Here is a 25,384-nt window from a genome sequence, read left to right as displayed (position 1 = left end):
CCAGTCCTGAGCTAATTTTTTTTACCTAAAAATGCAAATCACAGGCCAATTTCTATCCAACTGTCTCTGCCAGGATGAACACAGGCGAACGGCCCATTAGGCGCAGCGCCTGGAGGAGCCGCAGCTTCTTAACTGTCTACAGTGAGAACATCCATCAAACAGCCACGGGGCCCCACCTCCCTACCCCTGTCCCTCTGCGTCATCGACGACACCAGGCAGTTTTGCCAACCTTGAGCCAAAGCCACCTCTCCGGTCTCCAATTCTCACCTCTGAGGTTGGTTCCACTTCAATCTGAAGTAATGGATTTCCTTCCAAGCTGTAAATCAGAGGGGAAAAAAGAAAACACCCGTGACCCTTACGACTCTGGATTTAAGGTGAGCCATGCCCAAGAGTCTGAAGTGGAAAGCCTCGGTCATGAAACCTTCAACTCGGGTGTCAGTTCCAGCGCTTCAGTCTGAAACAATGTCCAGCCGGGAGTACAGAGAGAACTCACAACATGGTTGTTGTAAAAGAAATTCCCCCGGTTTGCTCAGGACTCGCTTTCTTTTATGGCTTCAGCTTCAACTAGCACAGCAGCCTCTTTTCAGGTGGGCAAAAACATCACAGGTAGCAACTCCTCTGAGGTCTAATATGCACCGGGAAAGAATAAACCACACTTCTAAATTTCAGGCTCAGAGTCTCCTATAAGTGTCTTTAAAAAGATTTAATTTTATTTTTAATGATGTGTGTGTGTGTGTGTGTGTGTGTGTGTGCACGCTTGTGTTACCTACCAAAGCCAGAGGGTAGCTGATGCTCTGGAGGCTGGAGTCACACGGGGTTATGAGCCACCCGTGATGGTTAGTGTGTTTCTAAAACTTGACCCAAGCTAATGTATCTGGGAAGAGGAACCTCAGCTGAGAAACACTTCCATCAGATTGGCCTGCTGGCAAGTATGTGGGGCATTTTCTTGATGGAAGATTGATATGGGAGAGCCCAGTCCACTGTGGGTGGTGCCTCCCCTAGGCAGATGGTCCAGAATTGTGTAAGAGAGGAAACAGAGCAAGCCATGGAGAGCAAGGCAGGTAAGCAGCACTCCTCCATGGCGGGCCTCCATGGCCGGCCTCCAGGTCCCTGCTTCGAGTTCCTGCCCTGACTCCCTCGGGGACAGCGTGTGACCTGAGAGCTGTAAGCCGACGGGAAGGTGATTTTGGTCACGGTGTTCATCACAGCAACAAACATAGGGCTAGCTCACTACCTGATGCTGGTGCCGGGGCCTGAACTCAGGTCCCCTGCAGGAGGTTGGTAAGTGCTCTTAGCTGCTGAGCCATCCTCACAAGGATATTTACTACCCATGCATCTGTCTGTTTATTCATTTTTAACTCCTCCACCTACTCATCCTGAATTCTGCAGCAGGCATGTCATTAAAAGGAGGCGCTAGAGTTGGCGGCAGCATGGCTCCTGGCTGTTGGGGCGGCTGGCCCAATCCCTGCGTTCAGGGGCGTGGCTGCCCCAGGGGAGTAAGGTCCTTTAAAAAGGACCGGGGCCGGAAGGAGCCCCTGTTTTTTGCTGCCCCCCCCCCCCCGCATTACCCTCAGCTTCGCTGGACCCTTGGCTCTGTAAGTTCCCTTTATTTCTCCTTTTATTAAAACTGATTTATTATAAAGGACTATCTTTGGTTATTTCCAAACCCCTCCGACCGCCAGTACACCTGGCATGAAGGGAAGTCTTTGTAGGGCTGAAAGAACTTACTGTAGATGGGGGGTGGGGGCGGAAAGCAACAAGGGCCAGCAGCCACTAGTGAAGTGGATAAATGGAATGTTGTGGGGATTCCCAGAAGAAAGACCGACACACTGGGCACATCTGAACTTCATGGTTATCGTGGTCTAAATAAGAGTGACCCCCATGGGCTCAAATAGTTGCTAGATTGTGGTCCTATATGAAAGGATTGGGAGGTGTGGCCTTGTTGGAGGAAGTGTGTCCCTGAGGATGGGCTTTGAGAGTTCAAAGACCCATACTAAGCCCTGTCTCTGTCTGTCTCCCCCACCCTGCCCGTGGATTAGAATGTAATTCCCAACTAGTTTCCCAGCATCCTGCCTGCCACGCCTGCTGCCATGCTTCCCACCCTGACGATAACCAGTTAGCCCTCTGAAACTGTAAGGAAGCCCCAATTAAACGCTTTCTTTGATAGGAGTTGCCTTGGCCATGGTGTCTCTTCTCAGCAATAGAGGAGTAACAGACAATGGTGTTGGAGTTTAGCTTGGCCAATCTCATGGAACCAACATACGTGGAAGGAAACCAAGAGCTTTGCTGGGTGGGAAGACACGGGTGTGAGTGTGTGTGTGTGTGTGTGTGTGTGTGTGTGTGTGGCATGTGCAGAGCTCAAGCGCTGCAGCTGTTTTCTAAGTGTGGGTGCTGGGGAAGAATTGGTCTATGGGTCTGTGCAGGCAATGCAAGTGATGGCGGGATGTGTGTGGTCTCGGGCTGCGTGGACACATTAGGAGGGCAGTAGGGAATGCTCTAACTGGCTGTGTATTAACAGTGTGAGGTCACTATCAAATGTGTAGTTCTGTAATGGGGATGTGGGGTACACTAACTGTTTACAGGGGTGTTTGGAGATGATTTTGACACTTAAGGATGTATGTCTAGGGAGAGCAGTGGGAAGAGAGACGCTTGGCCACAGATTGCACAGAAAACTCAGAAGACCCAGCACAAAGCCATTGCCAGGAAAACTGGGTCCTCTTTATATTTCTCTGATGGAACTTTAGCCACTCCCCTCCCCACCCTATTGTGGGAGGAGTCTCCCTATCCCAACCCTCAGATCTCAGGGAGCTGAGGGCCCTGCAGACTGAGCTAACGAGAGGGAGAGTCACTGCGGGCTACATTATTTATGGTGTAGCCTTAGGAAGTGGGATGAGTCTGTGGGGACGGTGAAGAAAACAGGACAACACGGGAGTCCCTCTCCTCTCCTAATCACCCTAGGGCAGCCCACTCCTTTCTGTTTGAAGGTGGGATTCCAGCTGCCAGGGCTATTCAAGGCTTCTGTCCTGTCCATTACTCCTCGCACATTTAAACAGATCATAAGCAGCTCCCTGCGCCGCCACGGAGGTCAACTCTGACTATCGCTAATAACTTGGAGTTCATCCTGTACAAAGCAGGCAGCGGGTTGTGAGCAGCAGAGAACTGACCCAGAGATCCAGGTCAGCAAAGTGCCCGCCGGCCGGCGAGACACCGCTCCTTTGATTTTAGAGACGCACCAACCATGCCGGTGCGTCACAGAGTCCTGATGCGGGGGGGTCAAGTGGGATGGAGCCATTACGGAGGCGAGAAGGAGAAGCAAGCGGGCAGAAATGAGAATTGTGAACCGAGGCGCATCCCAGCATGCCCGACTCTGGGCACAGGCACAAAAGGGAAGGAGGGTGACTTCCTGCTTGTCTAAGCAATAGGTCATTGGGGGGATGTGTGCACCAAGACATTTGTAGCCGCCTTGTTTACCGCAGGGAGATCTGAATTCCACATCCGTATGACACCTGCCCATGAAGAGCCCAGAATCTCACGGGAAATCAGTGTCACTGCGCTAAAGATGAGACAGAGCGGTGAGGATTGTAGCCGCCTTTGTCCTGAGTCACAAATACATGAATGGAACGAGAAAGCTGCTAGAAACATTCTAGCAGCATGAAATTCCAAGGGGCAAGTTTCCCTTCCCTTGTTCACAGAACATCCTAAATTCTCCCAAATTAGCTACTGCTCATTTCACGGGGATATAAGCAACAGAGGCTAGCAGGCGCTTTCTGCAAGGGGCCAGAGAGTCAATTTTTTTTTTTTTTTACTTCGGGGAGCCATATGCTTCCTTACAGCCTCTCCACCCTCCTGCTGTACTGAGAAGGCAGTCAGTTAAGGCCCTGTCAATACATGAGCATGGCGGTGTTTCAATAAAACTTTATTTGGAAAAACAAATGACAGATGGGGTTTGTCTGACAGGCTAGAGTTTGTTGATCCCAACAAACTGTATATTTTGTGAAATATATACAGGCGAAAACTGTATATTTCCTTTATCTTTTTCTTTTCTTTCTGTCACCCTGTCTCCCCACTCCACCCCCCCCCCCCACCCAGGATCAGGGATTGAATCTAGAACCTTTTTTTTAGATGTTTAGATTTTGAAATTTTGATACCGGCCTTATTAAGTTGCTTATGTTGGCTTTGAACTTGTAATTCTTTTGCCTTGACCTCCCAAGCATCTTGAATGACAGGCAGGTGCCACCAGGCTCAGCTTGAAGGACACTTTTTGAAAAGGGAGACAATGGTATAAGCTAACTATTGCCTGGGACAGCTGCTGGAATCATGAGAAGGACTCTGGGAGGTGATGGTGTGACCTCCACAAACTGTGACTGCCATGGAGGACCAGAGCCACAGGAAGAGCTGGCTCATGGGGGCTAATGTTGCCTCTTGTCGTTTTGATCTCAGCTTGGGGTGCCAGCCCACTTCTCTCTACTGAGTCATGTCCCATGTCTTTCTGTGCCCGACTCATCTCCTTCCGGTTTGAGGAACCAAGAAGGCTGAAGGTACTGAAGCTTGGGGCAAAGGAGGAAGTCACTTACATTGTATTGGAGGTGACAGGATGCAGGATGACTTGGGGCGCCCGGGTGGGCGTCTCTGGTACAGGCACCACATCTGAGAGGCAAAGAACAGATACATAGTGATCAAACATGGAACCCATGACCCTCACCCGCCTAAGAGACAGAACAGCGAGCAACCCTAGCCCGTGTTATGGATTCCAGTGATGGCCACTTTCCTTTCCCTCTGCCTCACCCACTGAGATGGAGCAGCCTTCTAGAGATGCTGCTTACACATCCTCACTGCCAAGGTGACTAGACAGGATGCCTAGGCATCCACTGCCCATCCCTGAATCATCCTCACTCCTCACACTGCTTTGGATCAAGGAGACTACTCAGTTCACACCTCTGTCCAGCTCAGGTCCCTTTGACTTGCTGACCCTCTGGGCTTCCACCGTGCTGGGTATAGTATATCCTTGGGCCCCTTAGTGCCCTTGGGATCTCCCACCCTTACCTTCTCCTCTTCCATGTCCAGATGCTATCCTGGAGTGTGGAGACCCCACTAGTCTCCTCTCTGCTCTTGACCTCTCTCCACCAGCCCCAGCCATCCCAGCAATCCCTTCTCCTCAGAGGGCCGGTCCCCAGAACACTCACCTGGGAAGATGAACTGCTGCTTATATTTGTAGTAGTGGGAAGCTTGCAAAAGACAGAGAATGCCACGTGAGTACCTCCCGAGTGCCGTCTTGTCGGGTACCCAGCCCCATTCCCATTGTCAGGGCAGAGTCGTTCTCTGTCCACCCTCAGAGTGTCCACGCTGCAGCAGACACCCCGATTATAAGAGAGTAGGAAGATGTGGGTCCCAACCATTTGACATCTCACACTCCCTAAAATCAGGCCACGCCCTCCCAGAGGCACAGTGACATACACATTCACATACACACCACCACCACCACCACCACCACGACCACCTCCACCACCATCACCACCATCACCACCACCACCACCACCACCACCAGGAAGCCATATTCCAAAATCATCTTTGCCTTTACAGATCCTTTAGGCAAATTTTCAGCATCAAACTTTGTATCTAATTATTTTCTTTGCACTGTAATAAAGTGGCAATAAACACAGCAACTCCCAATAGCACTAACAGATCCCTCAGCAGAGACAGATCCCTTAGCAGAGACAGATCCCTCAACAGCAGAGACAGAACTCTTAACAGCAGAGACAGAACTCTTAACAGCAGAGACAGATCCCTCAGCACAGACAGATCCCTCAGCACAGACAGATCCCTTAGCAGAGACGACAGATCCCTTAACAGCAGAGATTCCTGTTGCTACCTGTGGTTGCAACTCCTTTGGGGGCACATATCAAATACCCCGCATATCAGATATTTACACTACAATTCATAACAGTAGCAAAATTAAAGTTATGAAGTAGCAACAAAATAATTTTATGGTTGAGGGGGTCACCACGACATGAAGAACTAACTAAAGGTTCATAGCGTTGGGAAGGTTCAGAACCATTGATCTACAGTCTGGAAGTGAGTCTTAAAGAGCCATGAACAAGGCATATGGTTTGGGCTTCCTGGAGACTCCAACAAAGCCCTTTGGGCAGATGGTTTACCTTCTCTAGCAAACATGGTCAGCAGAGAGTCCAATCTAATACTTCTTGGCTCCCCAGCAGTTCTCCTCAGTATGTTTTGTTCTGACATCACTTCCTGTTGGCCTTCTTGCCTGCCTCTTATGGGATCGAATTTGATGTAATCCAGGACAATCTGTGCCCCTCAGAATCTGCACTATAATCCCAGCTACAATCCTTTGGCCACAGTGGGTGCAGGCTTGTGGATTAGGATGTGAACATCTTTCTCCCTTCTCTCTTGCTCTTTCAGAGAGCAAGGCCTTTCCTCACTTGCCATAATCATGGATTAATCTCTTAAGTTTAACAAGAATAATTATTCAAAAGATGATCCCTGAACCTCACTTGCTGATTCTCTCGACAACTTACTCTACCTCTGGTCCACGCACCAGAGGTCAAGGTTTCTGATTTGTCGCCTGGTTCTTTGCGGTACAGTGCACAGGATGTGAACAGCTGAGTTTATATTCTCACCCTCGCAATAAGCACAGTGGTTAGCAGAGATGGGGTTACATTCAAGCTACTGCAGAATCTGGTACCAGAAGCAACTTGAGTGCCTTCAGAGATAGGGACTTCTAAATGTCCCTTGACTCTTCCCTGTGAGGACCCAGGTTTGAGCCTGGAGTCTAGAAGCTGACCCAGTAGCATTGAGAATTTGTTCTGCTTATGTCCCTTGTAAAAATCCCAGCAAACCATTCCATGTCTCAGTGTCTACAGACAAAATGTGGACAAACTAGTCACAGGGAGATGATTCAGGGACCATCACTCCACAGAAGGGTATAGCGGCTCCTGAGTGGGGACAGCTTGGGCCTCGGTTCTTCCCTCCACACCTGTGGAATGCATATGTAGCCTCCACACATGTGTATAAATTTCCCTGGTGGTGAGTCCCTAAGCAATACATGAGAACTATTTATACAGCTTTCACCCAGTGATCACTACTGCATGTCACCTAGAGATGGTTTAGCCTATGGGAGGATGAGGTCACCTGGGGAGAGGTGGTCTTCAGGATATGTGATCTAGAGCAGCTTCACTACCTAGACAACAGAATGCTAATGATTTGATGTCTCAAAGTGATGTGGGAGTCCCCTCTGTGTACTGCGAATATCATTGGTGAATAAAGAGACTGCCTTGGCCTGTTGATAGGGCAGAACTTAGGTAGGTGGGGAGAACTAAACTGAATGCTGGGAGAAAGGAGGTGGAGTCAGAGAGAAGCCATGCAGCTCCTGCCAGAGACAGATGCTGGACAGAACTTTACTTGGTAAGCCACAACCATGTGGTGATACACAGATTAATGGAGATGGGTTAAATTAAGATATAATTGTTAGCCAATAAGAAGCTAGAGCTAATGGACCAAGCAGTGATTTAATTAATATAGTTTCTGTGTGATTATTTCAGGGCCGAGCAGCCAGGAACCAACAAGTGTCCTTCCTACAACATCAGAGTGTTAGAGCAATTGACTGAGTTGTCCTTTGTATCATGTTAATAAAGTCTTTTGTCACCTTCTCTCACCCTCCTCCCCCTCCTATTACACTGGGTATAAAAGCTCCAGAAAAATAACTGCAGGTGATTTTCAGTAGTCACTGGAATGCCCTCTTGGCACTATTTTACAGTTTCTCTCTTATTATTTTTTTATGTATCTCTATATTCTTTACTAATATTTCTAAATTCCCATGCCCCTCCCCTGGCAAGAGATATTTTTGTCGAGGCTGGTCCCTGATACACAAGGACGTGAGCATCCTTGGACTGTGATATTCATGAGACTCCAGGAACCCTGGATCTGTGGGATGAATGTATTAGCAAGTGCTGAAGAATGAACTGCCGGCTCTGTTAGCCAACAGCCAAGGATGATTTAGAACCAAGAGACAGCCAGATAGCTTCACGTGCTAAACTGTTTGTTGGGGGTGCAAATGAAACACTCCCCTTGAAGCTGAAGTTGATTAACAAGCTCCTTCCAGACAGAAAGTAAATCCCAGAGCCACAGGAGCCCCAAGTTCCCCCACACATAGGCGGGGAACTTGTTGAGGACTGACTAAATCACTGCTTTATATTGAAGACTCAGAGTGCAAGCCTTTGGCTTAGCCTGTTTCCTGGTCTGGAATAGCCTTGAATGCCAGTGGGTTTATTTTGATTCTGGCACATAAGTGTACAGACCAGGAAACAATTTGCTATGGGTCACCAAAGTACAGCTGTCAAAAAAAAAAAAAAAAGGACAGCTCACAGGTTCGGAAGCCTTGTTGGTTCCACAGTTCCATACAAATCTCATACACATTTTGTCAACAAAAGGTTAAAATTATAAAACCAGAAACTACCACATCTCAGAGGGCCCAAATGATCTCGCCACTCTGCCCCCAGGCTCTGACTACAGTGGGGGCTCTTAACCTTCAGTAAAGGTTGATGGTCAAGTTCTTAACAAGAAACAGGAGGACCCTGTGTTCAAGGCTGGCCTGTAGTACATAGCAAAAACTCGGCTTCTGCTTTGTAATAAATGTTACTCATGTCCTAATCTTGGGGAGATGTGACTCCACGGCCTGATACAGCAAAGGGACTTTACAGATAGGTGTAAATGGACTCTTGAGACAGGAGCTCTCCTGGGCTATGTGAATGAACCTAATGTGATTATAAAGGTCACTGCAAGAGGGAAATCAGAGGTCAAAGAGGGTCAGTGAAAACAGGCTGTGTCAGTCAGGGCTGCTACCGCTGTGATGAACACCATAAGCAAAAACAACGTGGGGAGGAAAGGGTTGATTCGGCTCACACTCCACATTGCTGTTCATCACTGCAGGAAGTCAGGACAGGAACCCATGCAGGGCAGGAACCTGGAGGCAGGAGCTGATGCAGAGGCCACGGAGGGTGCTGCTCACTGGCTTACTCCTCATGGCTGCTGCTCAGACTGTTTTCTTACAGAACCCAGGACCAGCAGCCCAGGGATGGAGCCACCCACCATGGGCTGGGCCCTCCCGCATTGATCACTAATTGAGAAAATGCCTTACAGCTGGAACCCAGGAAGGCATTTCCTCGACTGAGGCTCCTTCCTCTCTGAGGGCTCTAGCTCGTGAGCAGCCGTACACAGGGGATGATAGAGGCCCAGGTAGAATAATGATGACCTTATAAACACTGGAGCTGAGGAAAGCAAGAAAACAGCTCCTTCACCATAGCTTCTGGGGTAACCTGGGATCACAGGGAGCTTTCTCCCCTGTTAAGCCTGCTCTGGGCTTCTAACCTCAGGAAGATTCCACGCCTTTACGCTGTTTGAAGCAGTTGAGTTTGGGGTCATTTGTCACAACGGCAGTAGGACTCTAATACTACAGAGCTACGCCAGGCTGTGTTCATGGTCCTATGTTAAGTGTCTGGCACACAGAAGATGCTCGATGAGTGTTCCCTGATGCCCTCTGAAGGTCAAGAAGACAATCTGAAGAAGAAAAACTAGAGTCCTGGGAAGTGTTTAGGATTTGAGGCATTAATCCTTTCTTTTATGCATTCAACAAACATCGTGCTATCCCAAAGGTATTAGTATTCAATCAGGTTTCCTGTTCTTAAGGTGTTGGTGTGTGGTTGGAGGGGATAGACAGTGAACAAGTTAATAAATAAATCCCCATGATCACATAGCAAAGTGGAGCAGGGTTTGGAAGAGAGGAGGTATTGCCCGAGACCAAGTGGAAACTTAGAAATCCTACTGGATCTTGGAGGGTGACATCATGGTTAATACGGAGACTCAGATCTGGCCAACATGCTGACAATAAATGACTGGCGAGTGTGGGACATCCATATAACCTGTGCCATGTGTACACACACACACATGTACACACACTATGTACCCACACACATGTACCATGTACCTATGCATATCACTACACACACCATACTTACCACACACACATGCACATATGCTACACACTCATGCACACACACCACGCACACATGAACACATACCATATACTCACACACACATGCGCACACACCACACATATGCACATACACCACACATGTGCACATACATATACACCACACACACAATATACACTACTATACACACACTGCACATACCCTATATGCATCACACATGTACACAAACACCACACTCACAGATACCACACACATATCACATATAACACACACACACACACACACACACACATACACACACACATCATAGAACAATACAGAAGAAAGGGCAGAAAGCACTAAAAAGCCAGAGGGTGGAGAAGAGCTTGGTGATATGTTGCCAACCAGCTTTGATGTTGCCACGGCAACCATGAACACACAGCAGCAGTGGACACTTGCACAAGACTGGACCTCAACTTTCCCCCACAGACAGAGGAGGTGCCCATGAGGCCCCTCTTTTCCTGCTGCCTGTGGGTGTTAGCTGGAGGAGGGGGTGCCATTTTCTCGGCTGATGTAAGCACTATAGGACAAGATGGGAAGAAATGACTCAGAGGGAAAGATGGGGCTACTGGAGCGGAATGGGGTGACTATACCACCATCCATTGTATATGCATAGGAAACTAAAAAGGAAATTAAAAAAAGAACTCCCCCTGTGTCCACCGAAGGCAGACTCTACTCTGTTTCTTTAATTTTAAGACACCAGAATCTTTTGTTTCCTGGAGTGGACTGCATGTGTGTATGTGTGTATGAGCATGTGTGTAAGTGCATGAGTATGTGTATATGAGCAACTGTGCAAGTGCATGATTGTATGTATGTATGAGCAAGTGTGTAAGTGCATGAGTGTATTGTGTGAGCATGTGTGCAAGTGCATGAGTATGTGTGTATGAGCATGTGTGTAAGTGCATAAGTGTATTGTGTAGTGCATGAGTATATATGTACATATGAGTGTGTGTGTGTGTGTGCATGTAAGTACATGAGTATGTGTGTGTGTATTCTGTGTTGTATGCTAGGATGGTTCCAAAGAAAAAAGATATCTGGAGGTTCCACCCAGAAGTCCCTTCATGCCACTTGCCATGGGGACATCAAAGCTACACAAACCAAAGCTGGGGTCTGAAATCAGATTCATCCGTGCTCAGAGCCACTCCCCGCTGACCTACACCGGGTTTTCCCACAGGGCAGGAAGGCTTAGGAAAGGATGGAAAGCAGTGGTCAGTCCAGTGGGCCAAATGTCACCAACACCTAGTCAGCACATGTCACACTTGGTCTGCTAACATCCCCATGTGCTCTGAGGTCACCAGGGAAGTTAAGTTGGCTGTTAACCTCACAGCCCCCTTCGGACACCCCTGAGTGTTCTAGATTAATCAATTCTAGCGATCCAAGCATTAGTTTACATAGTCTTAAGAACTCAACATCGCCACCAGCCACACTCCAAGCTCCACTCCTCCTCTTCAGGAGCTCAGAATCAAGAGTGACAGGGAGCCAGATGCCTGTCACCCTGGGCGCTTCTGCTTGGGTTCGGGGACACCAAGCTTTGTTGTCCACTTCAGCATCACGGCCCATCGTTCGCAATCCCTCACTCACACCCACTCCCCCATTCTACACACGACAAAAAGTGGGGGAGCCGAGAGCCCTCTGCTAGCCAGGTGTGATAGCACACACTAGCAGCCCCTACCCAGCACCCCAGAGGCAGAGAGGCAGGGGGACAGCGAGAGCTTGTCTCAAAAGGAAATGCCCAAGTGCTTATGTGCTAGTGCTGTCAGATGGTGCAACCACTCGGGGAAGAACCACTCTTGTGTTTTCCTTATGAACTACACACGTGGGCAAGGGTATGACACAATCGTGCAATGCTCGCCTCACACACAAGGCCCAAGGTTCAATTTACAGCGCCACAAACAAAGACATTGAAACCTGTCTGCTAATTACCAACAGCCAAGAAGTCCTGGCAGATTTTGTACATGCCACGCATAAACCCACGAAAATAGTTCACAAGAAACAGAAGGATAATACGCCAATTATTTTGCAAATCAGTTATTCCTTCCACCTGAAACTCACGGTGAGTGTCTTTGTATTCTGGGGAATCTCTGCAGAGTTGTTGGCAGCAAAGCATTGTTCCCCTGCGTTCAGCCCTTCTCTTGATGAGCATGTGACACGATTTCAGTTCTTCACTGTTGCAGTAACTAATGCCCTTACACACACGCCTCCTGGTGTCCTTGTGTGAGTGTCTGAACAGAAATTGCTAGAGGGGACATTGCTGATCCCATTTAAAATCTCAGCTGACAAACTAACTTCCTCAGAAAGTGAATTCAATAGTACTCTGTGTGTGTGTGTGTGTGTGTGTGTGTGTGTGTGTGTATGCACATGCACATGTGGAAGCTAGAAGCCATCCTTAGGTGTCGCTCCTCAGGTTCCATCTACCTTATTTTATGAGATAGAATGTGTCAATTTCCCTGGGTCGGCTGCCACCGAGCCCCCAAGACCCATCTGCCTTCAGTTCCCCAATGCTGGGTCTCTATGCATGTTTCACTAGACCAGGCTTTAAAAATAACAAAACAAAACAACAACAACAAAAGAAACATGAATTCTGGGAATTGAACTTAGGTCCTTGTGCTGGTACAGCGGGAATCTTCCCCCACTGAGCCACCTTGACAACCCTTGCCCATAACAATGGAGACCTGGCTGGCACAGCTTTCCTGAGACCTATGTATAGGCTTGGTTGGGCACAGGCAGAGGAAGCAAGACTCTTAGGTATGGTCCACTTGAAGACGGAGAAAGAAAGATCCTTTCTCGGGTCTAATGACAAGGAAGGATGAGGAGTTAACAGTGTCTCACAAGTGGTTCATTCTCCTGCAGACCGAGGTGACAGAATCAGGTCACACAGTGAGGGCAGGAAATCCAGGACCTCAACACTTCATTCTGAGCCATGTCTGCCACCTGGGCTTGGACTTGTGAAGTGACCCTGCCCAGGCGTGTGTGTCCATGGGAGCCTCAGTACAGCCACTGCCACCAATCTTAAACAATTATTCTCACCAGATAACTGCCAACTCTAACTTGTGACTCAGCTAGGAAAAGACATCAGCTTTGTTGCTAAACAAAAGACACATCTCTAAGAGTCCCTGTGCCTCAGTTTCCTCATTTGTCAAGTAGAGTCGATGGCTCTTACTTCACATTTCCTCTCAAGCAGGAATGTGGTATTACAGGACAATTGCTCTGTGTATGGTAAGCACCTCCTTGACTGTCTCTGATCACTGGTCCCATGCTGGTTGACTTTAGCAGTGACCCAATGCCCTCCCTCATCTCGTCCCCACCCCCCGTGGTATCCACTGTCTCCCCAGCATAGAGGTACCTGGCAGGTTGAAGTTCTTTTTCTGTCTTGTGCACTGTGGGGAAGGGTGCAAGGGAGAAGGCGGCGTGGCGCTGGGAGGGAGAGGGGGTGCTGGTGAGGAGGGCGTGGAGGACGTCGTGGATGAGGGGTTGCTGCTGGAGTCTGGCTGGTAAGGGACAGGGATGTGGTCCTGTGGAAAGAAAAACAGGGCAGGGGTCAGGGACAGGTGGGGGAGCAGAGACACAGCAGAAGGGGTGAGCTGGGCAGGAAGGGTCTCCCCAAGCCAGCTTCCTCAGCCATGGCTGCCCCTTCTTCAATGGTTGAGTCTTCGAGAGTCTAGCCTAGTTCAGTGAGAGACCCTGTCCAATAAATAAATAAACAAATAAATAAGATACAAAGTCACTTGAAGATGCTTGAAGTCAACCTGTGACCTCCATGGGTGCATACATAGTCCAACACGTGCACACGCACACAGACAACCTGTGACCTCCACAGGTGCATGCGTAGGTCAACCCCTGCACAGGCACACAGACAAAACACCTGAGTAAGCCAATTTACAGGGGCTGCACCCCTATGGGGAGGGGAGTTTCTGGAGTCGCAGTCCTGCTGAGGCAAATGACATCCACAGAGGTGCTAGCCAAGCACTCTGTGCCTCTTTGATCTGGAGGGGCCCCATGCCGAGGTGCCCAGAGAACTGTCCCTGCTCTGACAGGTCTCCTCCCAAGTGTTTATTAAAGAATCAACAGCCCGACAGCTCCAGAGAGCGTGGGTGTGAGCCTTCCGCATCTCCCCCCCCCCCCCCCCCCCCCCCCCGGCATGCAGCTGGGACCTGCATTGTCTGTCTTGCTCTCAGACCAGCTTCAAGGGAAGGGCAAAGATGGGGTCCTTAAGGGCACACGCCAAACGCCCTTGTTGGATGAACTTAAGGAAACAGGTCAGTGGGTTGAATGCGCCCTCCCACAAGACACGTCACCCAGAAGGTTAGAATCCAATCCCAGTTAGAACAAGGGTTGGCCATCGCAGATGTAACGAAGCCAAAGATGGGACCGAGTCCCGACTCTGAGGATGAATATGCTCCTGAGAGGAAGGAAAGGGGAGATGCATAGAAAGAAGAGTGAGCGTACGAAGAGAGACGCAGAGACTGGGGTGATGTCACCAGCAGTCCAGGGCTGCAGAAGCCACCTGAAGCTGGAAGAGGCATGGGTTCTCCTCCAGAGCTCGAGAAGGCAGCTTTACTAAAATGACGGCTTTAGCAGAGCTGAGTTATGGTCTACTGCACGGATTTACCACAATTAGTCTGTTATTGTCTGGTGAGGGACACCTAAGTTGCTTCCTGGTCACGGTTACTCTGTGTGGGGGGAGGATAAAGTTACTATACGTATTCATAAAGAGGTTGTGGGCACCTACGTGGTCCTCTAGAGCGGTGGCACTGTCTTATATCCATACTCCACAGTGAGCAACTTCCTCTGTGGCCTAGCCAGTACTTAGTGTGCTGTCATTTCTTATTGTGACAGGCATGTGACAATGGTTTGTAGTGTTGGCTCATAGTGAGTGTCTTCTCCTGAGCCTGCTTGCCCTCTGGTTGTCCTTTTGGTTTTGATTTCTGTAGCTATTTACTCAGTTTTGAAATTGGGTAGAATTCATTGTTTACATTTTGTTCACATATATTATATTTACATATATAAAAACATTTTTGGTTATTCTAGTTACTTTGCCTTTTTATATTATCTTGACAGCGTCTAGGGCTAGAGAGGTGTGGTAAAGTGTGTACACTGCTCTTCCAGGGGACCCCAGTTCAGATCTTAGCCCCTACACCGTAAGATTCACAACAGTGGTAGCCCCAGCTCCAGGGAATCCAGCACCCTCTTCTGGCTTCCTCAGGCACCCGCACTTAATGCGCACATACCCACCCTCACACAATTAAAAAATAAGACAAAGAACTGGTGTCGCTGGGGTCAGGGGACCCACTGACTGGAGGCCACCCTCCAGGCTACTCCCAGAGCCAAGCTCCTTGACAGCGACCTGCTGGTGCCTTCTAGCCTCTTGGCTATTCTTACAGCATCTCACTTTGTGGAGCTGGGTGGGTGGGACTCTGTTCTTTGCACCTGCAGCCCGGCAGCGTGAAGGATCTTCCAACCCCATGCTCACAGCAGGAAGAGCCACGGCCTCTGCTGCCACCAGAGATGGCTGTTTGGATGCCCTGACGTAGGAGTCTAGGGCTGGAGGCTGCTCCCTGAAGGAGCTGGCAGACGCTATTGATTTTGCTTGTCCGTTGTCTCTCCATTTCCTGTCTTTATCTCTCCCACCCCGCTCCATCTCCTCCATTCCCTCTTTCTTCCATCATTTCCTCTTCTCTCTCCTCTAGCTCCTTCTCATCATTTATTCCTTTCTCACGCCCATTCCCCCTCATCTTTCTACTCCTTTTCTTCTTCCTCCACCTTCCCCTCCTCCTCCCTTCTCCCTCTCCTTCTCATTCCATTACTTTGTTTCTCCCTTTCTCCCCACACCTCCTCCCCCTCCTCCTCCCAATCCTCTCACTCTCTTTCCTCCTCCTCCCTGGTTCTCCCCCCACTCTCTTTCCTCCTTCCCCCTATTCTCTCATCCCCGAGCTGGACCACATCCTTTCTACAAATGACATATCCAATCCTCTCAACCACCCCTCCTATCACCTTGACCGTTTCACAGAGGGGAAAAGTAAGACAATTGCACTTTGAGCAGACCTGATCACAGCAGCACAGCAAGTTACGGAGCTGTGCTACAAACCCAAGCTTTCTGACTCCCAAAATCCACCTTCTGCCGACCTGTCTGGTGAGGGCCTCTATGAACCTGGATGGACTGGGCCAAAGAGGAGGACAGAGTAATACAAGAGCAGGAACTGTTCAGAGCAAACTGGCTGAGGAATCTGTCCCCGAACCATATCTTGCCTGACGACAAGAATCTGCATGAAGCTAGTGAGACGAGAACAAGGCAAAAAATAACCCAGCCCGATGAGAGCACCTGTCCACCTCCGTGGCGAAACTGCTGTCTGGGTCGAGGCCAATTTCTGTCCCTTCCTGAGTGTCCCTGCCGGCAGACAAGCACAACAGTGTCGCTCTGGCTCATCCATCTGACCCATGTTTCTGTCCCATCTGACATCAAGAGGCTCCAGCACTGGCTAAGCCAGACAGAAAGGTCTCGGAGTGGCTTTGAGCTCCTGGCCCCTGATGATATCACCGAGGGAAGGACGGGTCCTGAGATATGCACAATCACTTCTGGAAGAGCAGGACACTGTGCTGCCTCTCCTCCTTCCTTCCAGCCTTCCTTCCCTCTTTCCCTCTCTCCTCTCAGCAGTGCCACAGATGGAAGGAAGCCAGAGCCTTGCACGTACTAGCCAAGTTCTTATCCGCTGAGACCAGCCCTGAGACTTCCAGAAGCAACCAAAGTAAATGGTCCCAGATTTGACGCTTTGCGCAAAGCTCTGAGATCAAAGACAGCACTCCTTCCGGTTCCCTGGATATCTGCTAGGTCCCAGGAACCTCTGAATGCTGATTATCTGACGCTGCCTCAGGGACAGATCTCCACCAAAGCTGGTGTTCTTAACAGGCACTGTGAGCATCACAAAGCAGGGACTCCAAACCCCTTCCCAGTGACTGGCATCTCCTTTGCCTAACTTCAAGTCCTGCGTGCAGTTGCCCCCTTAGTGAAGAGCTATGGGAACGACACTGCCATGGTCCCGTGAGCCGTCATGGAAGAAGCACAGGTGCCGTGGAGTGGATCTACCAGGGGAAGCCGAGGCTGCAGGCAGTCATCCTGCCTGACTTCTCTGCCAGGCACTGACTTTGACTCCTCCCAACCCAGGCACCAGACAGGACAGTAAAGAAGTCTGTAAAACTGTAAAAGCATTTGACGGTAAATATCGCAGGCTTTTCAGCCACGTAGCCTTCTTGTGGCTCATCAACTTTGCTATGGACAGAGTGGGTGTGGTTTGAGTCACACAAAAGCAAGCAGTGGGCTGAACGTGGCCTAGTCTAGCTGCGACTAGCCACCAGTTATGGGGGTTTCCCCATAGAGTCTCCCGATATTCTAACGCAAAGGGGAGCTCTGTCCTGATTAGCCCCTAGCCTGAAGACCACAAGTGCATACAAGTGTGGTTATTATATACTGCTAATTTGGGGGTGCTCTGCTGTGGAGCAGCAGACAGCTGAAACATGTCCATTTTATACAGAGGAAACTTTAGGCCGGAGAGACTACGTTACTTGTCTACGTTTTCACAGACCACAAGGCTGGGCTGCCAGTTCGCCCTAACCCGAGAACACAGGCTCTTTCAAATGCTAGGATGGTGTAACAAGGAGCCAGAAAGTGACCCCAAGAACTAGCAATAAAAAATGACAGCCAGCAGCTGCAGAGAAAGCGGAAGCAGACCGGGCTTCGGAGGGGACCGTGGAAGGTCAGACACAAAGGGTGGGGCCAAATGACACCCCTCTAAACCACGCAACGAACTGGATGTGATGGCACACACCTGCAATCCCAGCACCCAAGAGGCTGAGGCAGGAGGATCTCAAATGTATCACCAGCAGGGGAATGGCTCAGGTGTTCCAGCGCTTGCTGTACAAGCAAGGGGACCAGAGTCTGGAACCCCAGAACCCATGGAAGCACTGAGTTAGCAGTGGGGCCTGCCTAGAACCCCATCCTCAAAGGACAAAGACAGAGGAATGCCCAGAACAAACTGACTAGCAATAGTAGCTCCATCGTCAAGCTCTGCATTTGATTAAGAAGTCCTTCTTCAGGAATAAGGTACAAGAGCCATCAAGGAAGCTCTTGACATCAGCCTCGAACCTCCACATGCACACTTACCACACGCGTGCACCCTTGCACAAGTGCCCACAAATGCACAAAACCATGTACACACCCACACATCCACACACTCAGGAAAATAAAAGAAAATACATATATAAGTAAAAACAAATTAGATTTGCTTCCAGAAACCAACAGAAAACCAGTCAGTGAGTCACGTTCACTGAGACCCACTCTGACTAGTTGGGGGAGAGTGGTGGGAAGGGGGTCTTCTCAACAGGCAGCGCACTGAAGCAAGGCCACACTTTGCCAGGGAGGAGGCCAGCAGTCACCAAGATGCTCCTCGGCCATTCGCACACAGCTCTGTGCCCTCCCCACGTCTGAGTTGACACAAGGTTTATCCATCTTCAACATAACACACAGGGGCTTTGTGGGCCTGGGAGAACCACCTCTTGGCATATGAGAACTTGGCCTGTACTAGGGGTTGGAATTGTCCCTGAGACGATTTCAGCACAGACCGTCAACAGACCAAAGCCAACACGGAGTGATCACACCAGAAAGGAAGATGTACAGATGGCAGCCTGCTGGCCATTGCTCTTACTCAGAGCCCCCAAAGACATCTACCCATCCATCCAAGCCCCTGCCGGAAGATCACCATCCCTTAGTTCAACAGATGTTCAGAAAGCCCACCCCATGTACACAGCTACTCTGGAAGATGGGGAAGACATCCCAGGCAGAGCAGCCAGGGTTGAAGGACCATAGAAACCCTTTTTGGTTGCTTCCTACCATCCAAGGACTCTGTCCCCTCAAGGTGTCCATTCTCCACGGGCCTAATTCTAAACTGTGCATTCTGCCCTGAGTAGTTCTTCAACTGATCACCGGATGTTTCCCCTCTGCCCTGATAGTCTGACTGCACACAAACCACCCAGAACCATGGGTGTGAGTGTCATGCCCCTGCTCAATCCCCTCCTCCTTCCCAGCTGCCATCTGGCCCTGTCCCTGCTATCTGCCCCCCATGCTCACCCCATAAAAGCCACACCTTACCTTGTTGATTTTGTTGGTTTTGGGGAGCGTCTGGCTTATGTGTAGATCTGAGTATCGCGCTGGCTTCCGGACAGGGTTGTTGATGTCACAGGGGACCGACTCCGTTCGCACTAACCTTGCTGGGTCCGTAGGGGTAAAAACAGCAAAGAGAGTCTAAGAATCACATCAACTTTCATCATGTCTGGAGACCCAGTTCACATCCCAATTTAGAACATACCGGCGATACTGGAAATCACAGCCTTGCACAACTATGACAAATGTTCTGGGTGACCTCTGTGGTGTGGTTTTGCACTCTCTGTAACATCTGCAGTGTGTGTGTGTGTGTGTGTGTGTGTGCACTTGTGCACACGTGTACTAACACATGCACTTGTCAGTGTAGATGTGTTATGTGGGTGCGTGCATGGGTGTGAGTGTTGTGGGCTGAGGTTGGCAACAGGTCTATCCTTGGTCTCGTTCTACCTTTCTTTTTTGCGATGGGGTCTGCCACTCAGCCTGAAGCGCATAGGCTGGACTAGGCTAGCTGGCCAATGAGCTTCAGGAATCGGCCTGTCTAGGCTGCCATCCCCAGCCCTGGGGTCCCAGGAGTGTCCTGCCAGCCTGGCATTTTGACATGACTTCTGGGGATCTAAACTCAAGTCCTAATACTTGCATGGCAGGGATTAATTTACCAAAATGAGCTATCGCCCCAGCATCGATACATGCTTTTTCAAATATTTCTTTTTTTGAATTATGTATTCCCTTACACATGGTTTTTGACAATTGAAATAGGGAGCTGCCTCTTTTTGTTTGTTTTCCACACTGTCACTGGGACACACTCTGCCTTCTACTTCAGTCTTGAATGTCCCCTGTGACACAAAAGACCCCTGATTCCATGAGACCTACAATTAGCATACAAGTTGTGATGGACACCTGTCCCTATGCCTCTGACCATTCGTTAAGATATCTTTTATTATGTATGAAATTTGTCGGGACTAAGAAAACGGTCACACATTGGACCACGTGTGTCCCAAATAACTACAGATCCCTGCAACGACGGCTCAGCTCCTGCAGCCTCTCCCCTGGGTATTATCCCAGAGCCAAAGCTGATACACAAGCAAGTCGCTAACTAACTGCTTCCTGGTGGAGAAAGAGCTCCATCCTGAAGAGCCTGCCTCTTGTTATTTCTGTCACTCACAGGGAACACAGTGTGCAATGCCTGTGAGCCGCTCAAGTTCAGATTTGCCTACCTACCACCTTGCCTTGTTAGTTGTGTTCTTGTTGGAGGTGTGGCGTGGGGGTGGGGGTTGAAGAATTCAAGCTTCGCGTTGACCCAGGGATTTAATTTCCCTGCTTAGCCTGAGCTGCCATTACCATGGAAACGGACTCTATTTTCAACTTCCCAACAACAGGGAGGTGGGGGGGGAGGGGAGAGATGCAGGAAGCCAGTGGACTTCTTCAAGAAAGTTTCTCTTTGATTTACTTGTAAGGCGCAAGCTCCCCTGGAGCCCAGGGAGCATGGCCTTGAAGGCAGGTGAGAGGAGGGAGACCCTCTCCAAATACCAGGCTCACCTCCCTGCAGTCTGGGTCTCACCTTCCTGGGGAGTTAGCCTCCAGAGCCCCCGCTAGGGAGCAGGATTTGGTGGGAGGCGCATTCCCCTGTGATGCTGACCTCAGACAGGAGCTCAGGAGCTGTGTGAACTCAGGTTTCAAAATGCTAGGGGTATTGAGGTGTGAGATGTGGAGAGGAGAGGCAGGAAGTGTCCCTGTCACACACACTTTTGTTACACAGAACAGAGGCCTGCAGGTGCATTGCCTTAGGAAAGGAAATGGCAGGCGTGGGGTTACCTTGTAGGGGAGAGCTTTACTGGGAGAGGGTGGCCTGCAACAGGGGAGCCTTAGTCTTGAGGGAAGTATTGAAGAGAGACAACACGATCAGGCCCAAAAGGGAAGGACAGCCCTTGAAAGCCCAGGGAGAAGCTTCATTTCTTTAATGATGTGACCCCTGGTAGATTGGCCTCAGGTCAGGGTAAGCTCCAATGCCCCACCCCCCGCCAAAGTCTCAAACCTGGTTGGGGAAGAATGGGAGGGTGTAGATAGTGGTGATGGAGGAAGTTGGGAGAGGTGAATATGTTCAAAATACATTGCATGAGATTCTCAAGGAATTAATAAAAAAAAATAAAGAGAGTGAGAATGAGAGAGGGAGAGAGAGAACAAGAAAGCAAGCTTGCTCAAGGGAAAAGAGACCTAGAAGGCCATCACAGGCAGGACGATAGGGTGGGGGAGGGGAGCAGAGCATGATCCTTTAGAGAAATTCCCAAACAAAGAAAAATATCTGACTTTTATCTTAGGGTGGGGGGGGGCAAGAAAGACTAAAACATCATGTGTTTTAGTCTGGGATAGCCTACATGACAAGGAGGATGGGGGAGCCAGGATGGGACCATAAATTAGAGATTGTAAAATACCACAATACAGATGCTTATGAATTATCTGTCCCAAGAGGAAAAGAGGGAGGGCAGCTGGAAGCTCAGGCTGTTTTAACAGCTGGCCATTTACACGGACCAGCATCTGAGGAGCAGGCTTTGCTCTCTCAAGATGGGGCGACATCATCAGGAGAGGTCTCTGCAGTGATGAAATTGCTGTCCCTCTGTGTCACCACCCAGTGCCGCAACCACATGTGGCTCCCGATCCCTGAGATCTGGCTGGTAAGACTTTCAGTTCACTCCCATTAGTCTCAAGTTAAATAGTCAGATGTGGCTAATAGCTGCTTATCCAAGAGCACAGACTTTCGAGATCGCCTGGGGGATGGGTCACGGAGGGCTGGGAGTAATGAATCCACAGGATGAGGAATTAGGGAACTAAGCTGGGCTGTGAGACTTCAGGAAGAGTTATCGTTGCCTACCAAGTCCAGGGTAGAGTGCAACGCTTTTCCTACTAGCTGAGTCGGTCTGGTTGTGCACTGCAAAAGTCTTGGTCAGGCTGGCCCAGACGCTCCCAGGACCCCAAAACACAGGACACAGAATGGCCTAAAATGGCTCTGCCCTGAGCAGGACTATCATGGAATATTAAACGATGTAAAGATGTGTTATATTTGTTTATGTTGCAGAATATTACTTTAACAGGGTAAAGATGTGTTTCTTTGCCTGCCTAAGGCAGCTGATTGATCTAATAAAAAGCGGAACAGCCAAAAGCTAGGCAGTAGAGGGACAGATGGGACTGGCAGGCAGAGAAAAATCTAGGAGAGAGAGAGACAGAGAGAGAGAGACAGAGAGAGAGAGACAGAGAGAGAGAGGGAGAGAGAGAGAGAAGGGAGGAAGAGAATGAGTGAGAAAGAGACACCCAGGGCCATCCAGGCAGCTATCAGCCAGCCAGACATGGAGTAGGACATACAGAAGGAAATTAAATTATATGAGCTGGCAAGAAATGAGCCTAAGAAGCTTAGGCCGAGCATTCATAACTAATAATAAGTCTCCGTGTCATGACTTGGGAGCTGGTGGTTGGTCCCAAAGCCTGCTACACCAGACTCCTCCCCAAGGCCACTTCTGCAAGACCAACTGAGTGAGCCTGGGCCACACAATGGAAAGGTCCTAGCCAGCACTCTTTTTTGAGTGTGAAGGAAAAGCAATGAAGTGGAAAGAAAAAGGGAGTGAAAATTAAGACCAGGGGCAAAAAGAGTCAGGGGCAGTAGGCACTAAAACCTCAGCAGGACCAGTGGGAAAGCAAGAAATAGGGACAACAGGGGTGCAGGATGGGGAGGGAACACGGCAGGAAGGAGGAAAGAAAGTGGGTGGGCAAGGAGCTAGGGATCTGGAGATACCTGGAATCAGGCTGGGTGAAAGGGCTGCCTGGGATACAAGAGTCTTGAGCCCACGGGGTAACAAGTGTTAAATACTTACCTCCTCGGTGGATGATCAGGAGATGACAGGGCGGGGCTTCTTTGGTACATTTGTTGTGGCACTTTAACCTGAAAGAGAAAAAGCAAGTTGGATGGGTTAACTGAATGGTTGGTTGGCTTGAAGGATGGATGGATGGATGCATGCATGGATGGATGGATGGATGGATGGATGGATGGCTTGAAGGATAGATGGATGGATGGATGGATAGATGGATAGATGGATGGATGGATGGATTAATAAAATGGGTGGGTGGGTGAGGTGGACGGATGAGCTGAAAGGATGAGTGGATCGATATAAATATGGATGGGTAGACAGATGGAGGGATTAACTGGTAAATGGATGGTTGGTGGATAGAAGGACTGATGGGTGGATAACTGATGGATAGACAGACAGACAGATAAATATAGATGAGTAGTTGGATGAATGGATGGATGGACGGATGGGTGGATGGACAGACGATGAACTAATAGATGGGGTAGATGAATACACATACAGATACATGTGTGGATAAATGGCTATATAAATGGTAGGTGCGCAGATGGAGGGAGGGCTGGAAGGACAGATGATGGAAGATGGATGAACGAGTGGGTGAAGGAATAAGTAGATGGACAAATCCAGGCACCGAGGGCAGCAAAGTGTGAGGTGAGTAGAGGCAGCAAATAAAGAAGCTGATCCCCAGCAACCCAGATGGTTAACTCTGGAGAGAGGCTTCCAGTGTGACTCTCCAGTTCCACCCCGGGTGGTCCAAGAGGAAGCAGTAATTGTTTTTAACAATATCCATGGTAACTTCATGTGTTGAAACGTGCTTTCATCAGCATCAGCATCAAGAGCACTCCAGTCTCATTCATCATACCAAGCACTCAAAGACTCACCCAACAGCCACTATGGTGAACGCCTTCCATACACGAGTTCATTGGAATCTTACAGCTGCAAGAAGTAGCTATTGTTGTCTTGATATAAACTGACATGCCCCGGATAAACCCCTAAGCCACTGTACCATAGACAGTCTCTCATCTACCCTAAAGCCTGAAGCTCTTGGGAGACGTCAAGCCAAGGCTTACCTTTAGGATGCAATCATTAGCAGGCTTTCAAGAGCGTGAGACACCAGTGAATTTCTTCCAGACAAACCTAAGGAGTCAGTCTTGCTTTCCCACCACATTGCCTGACTGCCCAAGGATGATATCGCCCTTCCCCCAAGTCACTGCAGTGACAGCAATTAGTACGGAAGAATGGACATCCCACGTGAGATACTGGATAAACTCCATACAGACCCTCTCTGGAGTCACCTGGCATTTTGTGCACCCAAGTCAAACTTCCAACAGTTAACATCTTTGCCAGGAGATTACTCTCGGGCTCCCAGCATCGTAAGATTGAATAGAACGTCCCGCCCACCATACAGAGGTTAGAGTATGTCTCTTCCCTCTAAAGCTCTGACATACTCTCCATAGGATGTTAGCACACCGAGGCACAGGTCAGAGCAAGAGCCCAGTTCCACGGTTCTCGACATGGGTTTCCCACCCAGCAACATCTGTGCTTTCTGGAAACATCTCTGGGATTCTCTGCAGAACTGGCATCTCTGAGGCTGGGCTAGAATAAGCCCTGAAGCGACCCAGCTGTGTGTGATGCAGGGGATCCAGGGGTCCACTTTGCAGTACAGCTTTTCCCATCTTTTTCACCATCTCTCCCGGATCTGAGAGAGGTCCTGCCTTCATCTCTGATATGGAGACTTTAGACCTGGGGCCCCTGTGCACGCAGAGGACAACCCTACCTGGGTGGCTCCAAACAATCGGGAAGCTGAGCTCTCCTTTTCCATCTGACCACACTGGAGACAGGGTGTCGTCAGATGCTCACCCAGTCGAGACGCAGCTGGACAGCAGACACTAGGGCAGGGACATCACTGCTATCTCCCTCTATCTAATAGGTTTTAGGTCATTTCATGTGATTGGCAAAGGATATTGCTTTTCCATTCACAGTAAAGGGGAGTTTTCATCTTTAAATGTGGTTTGAGTCTGAGGTGTCCCCCAGAGGCTCATGTTTTGAACATCATCACCAGCATCATCATCATCACCACCATCACCATCATCATCACCATCATCACCACCATCATCATCATCATCACCATCATCATCATCACCACCATCACCATCATCATCACCATCATCACCAGCATCATCATCATCATCACCATCATCATCATCATCACCATCATCACCAGCATCATCATCATCATCATCATCATCACCATCATCATCATCACCATCATCACCAGCATCATCATCATCACCACCACCATCATCATCATCACCATCACCAGCATCATCACCAGC

At 49.4% G+C, this 25,384-nt stretch overlaps 1 protein-coding gene across 1 annotated transcript in view; it reads right to left on the bottom strand.

Annotated features, from left to right (window-relative positions):
• The window catches only part of Ksr2 (kinase suppressor of ras 2), a 351,922-nt gene that overhangs the window by 60,388 nt on the left and 266,150 nt on the right, over positions 1-25,384 (bottom strand). The window contains exons 8-13 of the mRNA XM_038346040.1: positions 23,060-23,125; positions 19,186-19,312; positions 13,390-13,558; positions 5,184-5,225; positions 4,575-4,647; positions 268-316 (exon numbers count right to left, since the gene is read on the bottom strand). Coding sequence (XP_038201968.1) covers positions 268-316; positions 4,575-4,647; positions 5,184-5,225; positions 13,390-13,558; positions 19,186-19,312; positions 23,060-23,125 — 526 coding nt within the window. The remainder of the gene's footprint in view (positions 1-267; positions 317-4,574; positions 4,648-5,183; positions 5,226-13,389; positions 13,559-19,185; positions 19,313-23,059; positions 23,126-25,384) is intronic.

This window comes from Arvicola amphibius, chromosome 10 (genome assembly GCF_903992535.2).
Source record: "Arvicola amphibius chromosome 10, mArvAmp1.2, whole genome shotgun sequence".
Lineage (NCBI taxonomy): Eukaryota > Metazoa > Chordata > Mammalia > Rodentia > Cricetidae > Arvicola > Arvicola amphibius.
Note: the sequence above shows the minus strand (reverse complement) of the source record. Positions and strands in the feature narration are given on the sequence as shown.